Source organism: Cetorhinus maximus, chromosome 8 (assembly GCF_964194155.1).
Source record: "Cetorhinus maximus chromosome 8, sCetMax3.hap1.1, whole genome shotgun sequence".
Lineage (NCBI taxonomy): Eukaryota > Metazoa > Chordata > Chondrichthyes > Lamniformes > Cetorhinidae > Cetorhinus > Cetorhinus maximus.
The window spans coordinates 26,686,593-26,699,996 of record NC_135886.1 but is presented as its reverse complement, the minus strand read 5'-3'; the positions used below and the strand labels follow the sequence as shown (position 1 = coordinate 26,699,996).

Below are 13,404 nucleotides of genomic sequence, written 5' to 3'. Positions count from 1 at the left end.
CGATCACATCTTCCATAACATTGCCTCATGAGGATGCAGCCATTGCCACAGGAATCCAGAGGCCAACTCAGGAAGAGGAGGAGGAAGACAAGCAAGAGAAAGAGGAGAATGCAGGGAGATGCATCCATCTTTTGCTCCACATGGGCTGTCCAAGAACGTCTATTCAGATTCGGATTTCCATAAAACTACTTCCCTTTACCACCATTCCCCACCTCTGCATCCATTTGAGATGCCCCATCACATCATCTCCTTGGCCTCCATCCTACAATAAAAGCCACCTACAAAAATTTTCCCATTAACATCTTAATCCGACACACATCCAGTGATAGAAACAAAAGTGAACTTAATTCCTGTCTTGTGGGTGCCTATTCCTGTCCTAGTATTCCTATGCAGTGCTACCCTAGTGGCTGCAGCATGACACCACCTTGGCATGGGCAGTAACAGACTGAGCTACCTGGCTGGGAGGCAACAGCAAGAATACTGGTGGAGTGCGAGTGATGGGAGCGCAAATGCTGTCACCATGCTCCACTTTGCCACTGCCACTCCCCTTTAGCAATCCTAATAATCTGCTGGATTGCTGGACAGTTGCAAGAGCATGCATGCCCTTTGAGCACTCAGGTCCACAGCTGGCAGCAGTCTGACCTCAAAGCCTCCATCTGAGCTTCCACTGCACCACTGAGACATTGGGCAGCTTTCCCTGTGTTGCTAGAGGCCACCAGATGCTGCATCATGGGCGAGTGTGCTTTGCGCAATGCCCTATGCCACATGGAACTGGATTTATTCATGCTCATTAACAGTAGAAGGAGGCTATCTGGCAGGCCTTCCAATGCACCAAGTGTCTTGGTGTGCATGTCGATCAATGTTGTCCTGTTTGCCATCCTCTTGAATTCTTCAGAGTCCAGCAGAGCTCATGTGTGACCTCGCCCTACAGGAAGCTGGCAGACTAACTAACCTTGCCTATCTGGTCAAGCTGCAGCCCACTTATACCCGCTGACTCAGCATGTGCAGCATGTGCATACCAGCCTCTAAATTTCATGCATTGGGCTGATGATTGTGAGTGTCACATCAAGTGAAGGTGTTTATTCCTCAGAGGTCTGGTTTAGTTCTCTTTCTTCCTCCTCGGGCTCTCCTGGCTGGTCAGGTGGCAGTTCTTGGCTTTCTGAAAACAAAAATCAGAAGGAGAGGGCAGGTTTGAGTGGGTGGGAGGAGGTAGTGTAAAATAAGTGGTCCATGATCATAGCATCTACAGCTTGTGCTTCATGGAATACAGGGGGATGAGGATGAGCTGGGAGTTGAGAAGGGGCGAACAGCAATAACATACCATCATCCTGGATACTTTCAGGAATGACATATGCCATAGGCTCCATCACAGCCAGACCCACGATGCCCCATCTCCTCCGTGGGGCTTAATGGAGGAATGTGTGCCTAGGTCCCGCCTGTTCTCTGCTACTCCCTTTTATTTTATGACACCTTGTCCTGCGAGAGAGGGCAGAATGTCCGCATTTATGCAGCACTGTGTTTGAGTGATGTGCCTGCCATTGCTGAACAGCTGGAGGTAGGTGGGGGCAACATGAGATGGGTATGAAGCTGGCAGCATTGAAAGCAGTGAGACAGAGAGTTAGAGTATCTGAATGTTAGGCATGGATCCTGAAGACTGTGCCTGGGCGAATGACAGCAATGAGGTGTTTCGAGCAGCATGTGTGCTTGGTGGTGTGGTGGGTATGAGATGTCATGTGAAGGTGCATTCACTGACTTCGACCCTCGATCCTGCCCCACCCCTGGCATAATGTCATTAACCTTCCTCTGGCCCTGTTGCCAAGCTCCCAGCTAGACGTCCTTGGCCACCCGCTCCCTCTCTCTTCAGAGGGCAATCCTGGAGGCTTCCTGGCCCCCATGGAAATACAGGGCAGGATTTTGGGCCGGACCCTGAAGTCAGGGTCAAATGGGGGTCACGGCCCCACACTGTGTGGCAAACAGACACCTGGCAGTGATTTCCCCCAAATTGGTAATTAGTGGCCAGAGGGTGGGCTCATTGCCCAACCAAGGATGGTGGGAAAGCTCTTGATGTTAGAGAGCGAATAGGTGGCCCACAAGGATGGAAGGAGTTGCAGTCTGCAGCTTAGGTCCATCTTGAGGTGCCCTCTCTGCAACTTTTAAAAGTTTTAAGATTAAAAAATGGCCTCAGCAGCTGGGCCACCATTGTGGAAAGGGCCCCCTCCGCAGGCAGGGCCACAGCTGTAGCCAAGCAGGTTGGGAGAGCCTCAAAGCCTGACTGGAATGCTGACCCCCTGATCTGCTGCTGGGAGGGACCTCCCAGCCTCATTTCTAATTGGAAAAATTGATTCAATCCTGATTGAATTGAAAATAAAAGTGTTGGCCTCCGAAAATAGGCCTTAATTGTACATTAATTCCCCTTAATTGTCTACTAGGTGCTTTCAAGTGGGTAGTCCCTCAGCCACCAATCCAACCTCTGAAAAAATGGCCCAATGGTGGGAAGATGCTGGCAACCAGGCATGTCGGCCAGTGGTCTGAACTTTCGCACCTACCCACCTCTATATTTGCCCCCATATGGGGATGAACATCCTGCCCATGGTCTCTCTCCTACTGTCCACTCCCATGACTAAGGCCTCCAGCACTGCACGTGTGAACTGTAGAGCCTCTCTCTGCCCTAGTCCTCCACTGCAAGCTCTCCATTTGCAGCAGTAGCAGTTAGCAACAGCCTCCTTTGATTCGATGCAGCTTCCCTTTGAGAGGGACAGAGTGTCTTTAAGAGCTAGAGGCTTGCTGCAACACATGCTCGCCTTGCATGCTATTAGACCCCTTGTTATGAGTGTAACCAACCAGAGGCATAGGTCATGCTGGGGGGCACATGGAAATCATGGACAGGGAGGTAGCACAAAGTTTTTATGCTGCCTGCCTCAACAGGAATGGGTGCCAGCAGATTGTGAATCATGACCCGTGTGCGTAAACAGTCCTTTATGAATTTTGAGCCCTTAATATTAATAAGTGTATTGTTTTCAATAATACATCTTCTGTGCTACCTCTTGTGGTACCATGCCATAGACTTGAGAGTTTGGTCACTTGTGTGTGTTGAGTGGACTGATGTCAACCAGGGGCACAACAATTGCCTTTGATGCCCTAAGATTTGAGAGAGAACAAATCAATAGCCAAGACTTTTCTTCTTAAGTCACTTGCCGGTTGCTGGAAAATACGGGAGTTTGGGTTTTGGGGGAGAAGAGGGTTCCGGTTGAGCTAATGATGTGAAGGGTGGAGATGTATTCATTTCTTCCCTATAGCACCACTCTACCAATTTGGTAGCACTCTCGCCTTTGAGTTACAAGGTTCCAGGTTCAAGTCCCATTCCAGGGCTTGAGTACAAAAATCACTGCTGACACTCCAGTGCAGTACTGAGGGAGTAATGCACTGTCAGGGGCGCTGTCTTTTGGATGAGACGTTAACCGAGCCCCCAAATACCTGTTCAAGCGGATGTAAAAGATCCCATGGCACTATATAGAAGAACAACATGGGAATTATCTCCGGTAACCTGGCCTATATTTATCCCTCAAGCAACATCACAAGAACAGATTATCTGGTCATTATTACATTGCTGTTTGTGGGAGTTTGTTGTGAGCAAATCAGTTGCCATGTTTCCTACATTAAAGCTATGAATACGCTTCAAAAGTACAGCCAAAAATTGGCTGTAAAGTGCTTTGAGATGTCTGGGTGGTCAAAGTGCTATATAAATGCAAGTCTTTCTTTTCTTTTTCATTTTAGCACAAGTCACAGGTGGTCTGGGGGCATGTTCCTCAGGAACATTTTTCACTTTTACATTAAAATTGGTGTACTAGGGCTCCTTTTAGAATTTTATTTACTTCTAAGGTAAACAATTATTAACGTGGAGTAAACATTTACTTTAATAGATGAGCATGGTCACAACATGAAATCAGTACATAAAATCAGGCAAATTGCAGAGGGAATTTCCACTGAGTTCATTTTTGAATCCAATCAATTTATAATCACTTGTAATAAATAGTTCCCTAACCCTTAGTGTTGCTGTTTCAACTTGCACGTTTGTGTCTCACACTTAAAAACGTATTCAATATGAAACCCATGCAGTCAGCAAATTCCCACCTCTTTCAGACATTGCTCCCTCCTCAGTTAAAATGCTTCTGCTGTAAAATTTTCTCATGAGCAGGAACCAGAACAATTGGGTCCATTGTGTGACTATATTCCATCAGTTTCACATTTTCAATCCATCTGATTATAACCCTTGTGAATCCATCTCCCCAGCAGTACCTCTCCCTCAAAGTAAAGTCAAGTCCAATAAAGTCTACATGTCATTATGGTCCTGGCTTTTGGCTTTAAGGCCCTAACTGCAACTGACACAGAGTGGAATCTTATGCCCTCTCTTGAGGTGTGTTTGGAGGAGGCAAAGGCATTTAATCAAGCACCCCGCGGCCTACCCACTAAAATTAAGTCTGGGTCGGGAAGGCCCATGGTTGGACGTCCAGCATCCCCCTGCTGCCAATTGAAGCCCTGAAGTGGGCAACTAATGACCACTTAAGGGCCTCATCCCACTGCTGCTAGTATTAACCCAGCTGTGGGCAGTGCTTTTGCCACGTGGGTAGCATGACAAGCAAACAAATGCAGGCTGCTTGTGGTCTTCCCGGAGGGGTCCCTTGTTCAAAGGCACTGAGGAGAGAGGGCAATGAAAGCCATCCCCCTACCTCCACACCACTGTCATCCCTACACCTCCTCCCCCATCAACCCCTCCCATCATTACTTACCTGTGGCCAGTTCACTTCTCGATCCTGGGGCTCCAGTGGCTTGTTGTTCTGCAGCAGTAACAACCCACCCGGTGGCACTGCTCTGAGCCAAAGAGCTGCTAGCCTCTGATTGGCCGGCAGCTCTTGGTGGGTGGGTTTCCATATTCAGTGTCCTTGACCCTGGAGAAGACCCGCTACTGGCCACTTAAGTGCCTGAGAAGCACTTAATACTGGAGGGCCAATCTGGAGGAGCCGGCACCTCTGAAAAATCTCCCACACAGCAATTTAAGGGCACGCAACTGTTGTAGGGAAAAATGCTGCAAATCTAACAACAGAAAATGCTGGTTGGGCTTCTGATGATAGGGCTGAAACATTAACCCTTGTTCTCTGTATGGATGCTGTCTGATCTCATAAGCGCTTTGGGCAATTTCGGTTTTTTTTTCCAGTGGTTCTGATGAAAGGATCATCGACCTTAAATATTATTCCTATCCCCACCTTCATAGATGCTGTCTGACCTACTGAGTGTTTCCAACATTTTCTTTCTTTTGATATCTGGTTCTATTAATAAAATACCGTCACACCCTGTCATTTCTTGTTAACGCTCACTGTTGAGCTTCACAAAAATGCAGAGTAATCATTTGATAAAGTACCAAAGATGTGAATGTCGAATCATATATATAATATATATATATATACACACTCAAATACAACACAGAATAAATTAAGGCAAATTTTATTTTATTTGAAATGCTGTATAAAAATAAGTTTTTTCCTTTCTAGTTTAATTTACAGGTCTAATCAAATAACAGTTCAAACTCCAAGCTGCATACATGCAACCAAACTAGTGTAAGGATGTTGTATATACAAAAAAAAAACATTTTTGCACTGGTATTTTATTCAACCCATACCAGTCCACAGAGCACATTAAAAAAAAAATCACAAAAACCACCCCCCGCAAAAAAAAGAGGTCTAGACATTAAATACATATTCGGTACAACATGCATTTAACAGCAGTGCTCCATGTTATATTTACAAAGTCTGGAATTCTTTTCAGTGACATCACTGTTTTCTTTTGGGCTGTAAACAGAGTGAACTGAACTAAAGTCTGACGTGATCTACTGTGGGTCTTCATCTGACCAAATAATTAATTGTTGTGGAATGAACAAGTTTGTTGGAAGGTAGTTGTCCATAAATAAATAAATATAAATTAACCCACAAGTCAAACCTTTTTATATAATAAATCTGTTAAAAAAAATCCTCAACTTCACTCAAATAAATAAACAGGTAAACAGGACAGCACTGACATAGGCTGTAATAATCAGTATTTCAAGAAAATTACATTTTTATATATATATATATATATACATATAATACACATACCTATATGTACACGCACATATACAAAGGGTTAGAGTTCATTCATTGCATTGGTTGTGCATTGATGACGATGCTCTGACATGCCTTGGCTTCATACTGAGTGTATTGGACTAGTGGACTGCATGAAGAAGAGTTGAGGTCAATTATTTTCTGATTAGTGGTGATCATCCAGGTGACAAGGTTTTTCTTCATTTATTTTGTTGAAAGGATGTAAACAAAATAGTAGCTAGACTAGACCAGTCCCTGTGTGTACTTATGAAGATCGTGCGAAGGAAAGTTAAGTTATTCAGAAGCAGCAGAAGTTCAAGTACTTTTAAGTCAGTGGATCCAGCGTTCATAAAAGGCACTCGAAGAGGAAGAGCCAGGCTTGTCGTAATGCATGATTCAAGTTAATGACAACTGGAACTAGCAGAGGAGTGGGTTCTGGTTCTTCATCACCCCTCCCACTAATCAGTAGATTTAAAAGGCCATGGAATCTGGTAAATGAGACCAGGCAAGTTATTTGGTTCTTCCAAAGGAAGGCAGAGACAGTTTAGTTTTGTGAGCATCGGTTCATATTATTTCACAAGTTCTAATTTGCTTGAGCTAATGCTGGTTGACTCTTGGCTCAGACTGTGCAATCTTAGTCCAATGGCATCTTGTGAAACAATGCAATTCTGCATCCAGGGATGATTAATAATGTCTTCAAATGATGGTCGATCTGAAGGCCTCAGGGATAGGCAGAACTTGATGAGATTTTGACATTCTGAAAGCAAAGAGGAAATACTGGGTTACAAATGGTGTGAGTTTCTAATTGTGCTTTCCATATATTTAGTGGAAAGCTAATTCTGTTTACATAGAAATAATAGAAATAGTAACTATACAGTGTAACCCCAACAGGGGGTTTTAGTGGCAGTGTAATTTAAACAAATAAATATTTCTGTGATAATGACATACCCTTAAAATAATATTAATTGTATGACCAGGGGTCATTAAAGGTCAACATGCATTTGACTCTTTTGCATGCCTGACAAATTATATCCAATTATTTGAGAACGCTTACACAAAGCTCTGGAAATATCTTATCTTCCCTACACCCAGACGGAAAGCAGGAACAGCAGCTTACCAGACGAGATTCTCCGCCTGAATAGGACCTGCCCTCGAATTATCTCCTCGTCCTGCTCAAACGGGATGTCCCCACACACCATGTCATACAGCAGTACCCCAAGGGACCAAACCGTTGCAGACCTGCCGTGATATCTGTGATAGCGGATCCATTCTGGAGGGCTGTATACCCTGGTACCTACAGATCACACAAAAGATTCACATTCATTAAAACACTGCCTGTATACTTCGGTGCTGTTAAAATGCTACGTTCAATGTTCCCTAATGCACTGAAGGGGAAACAGTAACAAGAAAATACAAAAATTTTTAATAAAAATTACTGGAGGTTTCGAACAGTGAAATGCATCAGCATTTTGCAATTTGTTGGGGGGGGGAAACCTGTAGCTAAACTGAACACCAGGACTAAACATTCTGTTCTGTTGAAGAGTCATAGGGACTCGAAACGTTAACTGTGTTCCTCTCCGCAGATACTGTCAGACCTGCTGAGTTTTTCCAGGTATTTTTGTTTTTGTTTTGGATTTCCAGCAGTATTTTTTTTTTTGCTTTTAACTAAATAATCCTCAATTGGTTTAAGAAAACTGCTATGGCAGAGAGAGAGAGAGAGAGAGAGAGGGGAGGGGGGGGGGGAAAGAAAAAAAAAACGTTTGCTATATTTCTTGTAAACAAAGAATGCGCTCTGCCCTTGAAATTCAAATTATCTGCACTATCTCGTTCCGCCCTTAGCTAGCAGGAAATGTGGTTAACCTAAAGTTTCCGGCCTGTCCTGCCGTGAACTGGCAGTTATTGACTGGTTGCCATGTGATTTTTTTGTTTACAAACTTTCGGTTGTAAAAAGCACGCGTTCCCGCCTGGCGGTGGCGCCAAACGCCCAGAATGTTCGCTAACGGTTTCTCCTTCCCCCCCCACCCCCCCCCCAACCCCCACTTGGTTTTTTTAAAATTATTTTCGTGCTTCTGTTGTTGTTCCTCAAGTTGATGTTTTGAAACTGGGAACCAAACCCCACCCCCCCTCAAACCCCTTCCCCCGCCCCTCCTCCCACCCCCCAAAACCTCTCCCCCCACCGCCCCCCAAACCCCTCCCCCTCCCAAACCCTCTCCCCACCCCCCCCCCACAAATGGGAACCAAACCCCACCCCCTCAAACCCCTTCCCCCACCCCTCCCCCCAGAACCTCATCCCCCACCGCCCCCCCAACCCCTCCCCCTCTCAAACCTCTTCCCCCCCACCCCCCCAAACCCCCACCCCTTCCCCCACTCCCCCAAACCCCTCCCCCCTTTCTCCGCCGCCCCCCCCCCCCCCCCCCCTCTCGACCCCTCCAGCAAACGGTCGCAGCGCAGCCTCCAGGGAATAACCGTCCCCCGGGCTAGAGCGGCGGCGAACCTCTCACCGACTCACACCTATCAAACCCGGGGTACGAGATTTTATTTTATTTAGGAAAAAAAAACACGATGCCATTAAAATTATTTTTTTAAATTAAATATGATATATTTTTTTTAAAAAAATGTTGTCAAATTTGAAAACTGGGCTTTAAAGGGTCTCTGACACACACACACAATCACTTACCGCGCACTAAAATTTAAAAAAAACACTATATGCGCTTCTGCCATGTCACTGGCTTTTCTTTTTAATTTAGGGATTGTTGGTGATCCCAGGGTTTTGTACAAGGGCTGGATTCCTCGCCACTTTTCAGAGGGTAAAGCCCCCCCGACCCCGACACAAATCTTAACTCAATAATTTATCAATCGGCCACTTGATATCCAGAGAGAGGAGGAGGGGGGGGGACACGAACCTATTTCTCGTCACCATAGCCCCGGGTAACATGACTATCAGGTTTCAAAACATTTCCATGACGAAGAACAGAAAATGTGCGCAACAATCGAAAGGAGAGATAAGGGTGGCCGGGCTTCAGGGTTTTATTTTTTTATATTATATGGAAGTTGCCGCTCTATCTGGGCTCTATCGGCTCCGTTACAGCGGCCGCGGTTTGTTTGCAGAAAACAGTGTTAACGCAGGAGAAAACCAATCTCCCAAACAAAAGCGTGGCGCGGTGCCAGAGTCGGCCGGCGGCGCTGGGGCAGCGGCAGACGCGCCGTCTAGTGGCTGCAACCCAGGCGGACATCACCTCCCCATCCGGCCGCCCAGCCCCGAGGGAGACTCCCGTCCTGTCTGTCCGCCCAGCCCCACACCATCCTCCATCAGCTCCCCCCTCCCCTCACCCTCCATCAGCTCCCCCCTCCCCTCACCCTCCATCAGCTCCCCCCTCCCCTCACCCTCCATCAGCACCTTCCCTTCTCTCACCCCCCATCAGCTCCCCCCTCCCCACACCCTCCATCAGCTCCCCCTCCCTCCATCAGCTCCCCTCACCCTCCATCAGCTCCTTCCCTTCTCTCACCCCCCATCAGCTCCCCCTCCCCTCACCCCCCATCAGCTCCCCCCTCCCCTCACCCTCCATCAGCTCCCCCCTCCCCCTCCATCAGCTCCCCCCTCCCCTCACCCTCCATCAGCTCCTCCCTCCCCTCACCCTCCATCAGCTCCCCCCTCCAGATCAGCTCCTCCCTCCCCTCACCCTCCATCAGCTCCTCCCTCCTCTCACCCTCCATCAGCTCCTCCCTCCTCTCACCCTCCATCAGCTCCCCCTCCCCTCCATCAGCACCTCCCTCCCCTCACCCTCCATCAGCTCCCCCCTTCCCTCACCCTCCATCAGCTCCCCCCTCCCCATACCCTCCATCAGCTCCCCCCTCCCCTCAATCAGCTCCCCCTCCCCTCAACTTCCATCAGCTCCCCCCTCCATCAGCTCCCACCTCCCCTCACCCTCCATCAACTCCCCCTCCCCTCGCCCTCCCTCAGTTCCCCCTCCCCTCAGCTCACCTCCCCCTCAGCTATCCCTCCATCAGCAGCCCACAGCTCCTACTCCCTCTTATCATTCAGCGATAAGAGGCTCAATTCCGCCCCCTCCCCAACAAAAAATTTTTTTTAAAAAATCCCATCATTTCCTATCTCTCTTGTCAACTTGTGCCCTGCAGGAAAATAAATAACAGGGCAAACAACCCCCGCCCCTTCTCCTCCTGGCCTCCTACACTTTCCCCAAGCACCGGCTCCTTTCAGATCCCTATTAGAAACACTGCCCGCAGACATCCAGATATCACGATGCGATTGTTCAGCTGCCCGGGGAGCCGAGTGGTTTGTTGTGGTCCTTATGATTCATCATTGCATCGGTCGCAGTTTCATTGTGGGTTTTTTTTTTGAAACTCGGCATTTTTTCCCCCATTTGTTACGCATCCATCCCTCGTGATTTGATGTTACCCTAAGAGCCCCCCCCCCCCCCCACCCCCAGGCTTTTGACCGCCTCCTGCTGTTCTCAGCGCTGTTCCTACCAGCGCAACGCCTCCGACAAGCAGAAAGCGCCCCCTCGCAGCCACATCACCATCCAAATAAGGAAACAAGACCATCAAAACAATAACAAAACGGCTCGGTACTATCGTGACCAAAAAAAAAAAATCCCCCCCGTCAGTCCATGAATTTTAAATCCAGTCACCACTGGAATCAAAAAAAAGAAAGGCTAAAATATATCATCCCTGCCATAGGTGCAACCTTAGTCTACTGACCACCACACCCCCCCTCCCCGAATTTGACACTAGCCCGGGAATGCTGCCACACAACAGACTTAACTAACTGGACTATGCGCATTGTAGTAAAAGCTCACCATCAAAGTCAGTGTAGACTGTATCCTTTAACAGAGCCCCCGATCCGAAATCGATGAGTTTCAGCTCGCCGGTCCTCATATCGATCAGGATATTCTCGTCCTTGATGTCTCGGTGAACCACCCCGCAGTTATGACAGTGCCTCACCGCCTCCAGAATCTGGCGGAAAAAGTTTTTAGCCAAGTCCTCCGGCAGGGCTCCCTTCTCGGTGATAAAATCAAACAAGTCCTTGACGTGCTCGGGTCTCTCCATAACGATGATGAAGCTGTCCGGTCTGTCGAACCAGTCCAGCATTTTGATCACACCCCGGCAGCCCGTGCCCACCCTCTTCAGAAGCGCGATCTCCATGGGAACCCTTGCTCCATTAGACTATAGGGGCAACAGAGAAAAAATAAATAAGCTGCATTAGACACCGAGTGATCACACACACACTGGACCCTAACCTGCAACTTCGCATACTACATACTTCCTACCGAATATAAATAGTGAAATCCATCTGTCAAAAACAGAAGGAAAACACGTTCTTTATTTTAAAAAAAATTCCTGACACTATGATTACAAACGCATACAAAAGACACGAGTTTCGCATTTTACTTACCAGTTCAGCCCATTCTGACACTCGATCTCTAGCAACATGCTTGATAGCAACCTACAATATAAACAGAAAGGTCCATTCAGTCACCAAATCTTGCGAGCAGTAGGTGATCTTAAAGGATATTCTCGGGCAGAGTGACCCGGAGAAAGTTAGGAGTGATAAAACAGAAAGAGAAATGCAGATTTTAAATATCTATCTATATATACACATATGTAATCACCTGCACGCCGTCAGCGAGCCGAACTCCAGAATAAACAGTCCCAAATCCACCACTACCGAGGACAGGTCCAACTTGATAAATCTTTTCAAAAGGTTCTTTCACTGAAAGAAAAATGAGAAAAGATTAGCCGATCTCCATTATCACAAACTCTTTTGTTGTCTCCGACCTCCACATGGTTAACGACAACACCGTCACAACACAAAACCCCCTTCTTGCTGAAGCAGGAGGGGAGACTCCGCAAACGTGGAAGAAATGCTAAACAGATACCTTGTTGCAACTGAATTTTCGTCGGCATATCCACGCTTGATGTCGAGTACATATGAGTAAAGGATCCGATCTTTGAAAGCAGCATCCCTTTCTGTAAAAACCTCGATTGGAAGACTCGGCTATCGCTTCCAAGGTTCCGGATGGGATTTCACCAAAGGAGCGAGCGAAAAAAAAAAGCCGGTAATTTCACCCACACCACGTTGCAACACAACACAACTGCGATCGTAAATGTTTCCCTTATTCCAAAGCGTTTGCTCCTTGCAGTGTCCCCAGTGATGGAAATACACCAGATTATCAAGTTCCTTTGAGCAGAAAATCAGTTTGAATGAGGAAGAAAAATAAAGGAGAAAATGAGCAGAGCTGCGTCTTTGTATCACGCTGGTTCCCTGCCTTACTTGGAGTGCGTTCTGCTAGTAGCAACGACTATATACAGATAGTAAAAAAAAGGGCGAGTCGTACACAATCAGTAACCCCCTGAGGCACAACCCATTTCAATTTACGTCAGCGCGTCCAATTGGAGGGTAGAGTCCATCTGCCAATCACAGAGCGAAAAAAAATAAAAGAATGAAACTGACTAGACTCGACGTGGCGGGAATGACTACGCGCCAAAAAATGCCTTTTGCAATGTCTGCTTACAAATGGCTTTGATCCACTGGCCGTCTGTAGACAAATATTTTTAAAGGGGGATCGACAATGTCTCTTTTTTTTCCTTGGGAGCAGCCTCTGCAGTTTTTTTTTCCCAGTTTGCTAGCGTTTCAGTAGTGGGAGCGAACGGAGTAGTTTAAAAATGCAGAGGCATGTTTTGAGTTGAAGCATGCAGATCTTCAACATAAATGCTGAAGTAAAAACAAAAATGCTGAAGCATTGCTCTAGCGGAGTGGGCGATTTGACAATAGATTGTCTTATAATGAAATACATGAAAACCTTTAATAAAACAATGCTTTTCCCATTTTAACTTTTCAGATTGATAAGGCCAACGTTACATATGTATATCACGATCACCAATAATGGTATGTATATATAGTTAAATATATAGAAGTGTTTCTGTTAAATATTTTGCGATGTTAATCCCATTGTGAATGTCCAACACGGCTACAGTTGAAGGAGTCAAATATTTAATTTGACCTCACAACTGATGATTACAGGGAAGGCAGAGTCATTAGGGGTTTCTCATGGCTCAACGCTATACTTGTATTTTTAAAAACGTGATTGACTTGTAGGTTTATTTTCAATACGTTGTGCCACACACAAGTTACGGTTAATTGCCACCTAGAGGGGGCGTACACAATTAGCGACAATAAAAATCAACACTAATCTAGAAGTGCATTAAATTGCACATAAAATATATAAATCAGAATATTAGGAGAATTTTAAGG

The 13,404-nt window shown here is 46.4% G+C and overlaps 1 protein-coding gene across 1 annotated transcript; it reads right to left on the bottom strand.

Annotated features, from left to right (window-relative positions):
• Nucleotides 1-6,345: 6,345 nt before the first annotated feature.
• Nucleotides 6,346-12,263, bottom strand: pim1 (Pim-1 proto-oncogene, serine/threonine kinase). The gene is made up of 6 exons (XM_078546603.1): nucleotides 12,029-12,263; nucleotides 11,762-11,862; nucleotides 11,545-11,595; nucleotides 10,949-11,315; nucleotides 7,249-7,425; nucleotides 6,346-6,888 (listed from the first exon to the last, which is right to left on the bottom strand). The coding sequence occupies exons 1-6, from the start codon at nucleotides 12,111-12,113 to the stop codon at nucleotides 6,701-6,703; spliced, it is 969 nt and encodes a 322-aa protein (XP_078402729.1). The 5' UTR covers nucleotides 12,114-12,263; the 3' UTR covers nucleotides 6,346-6,700.
• Nucleotides 12,264-13,404: the final 1,141 nt, after the last annotated feature.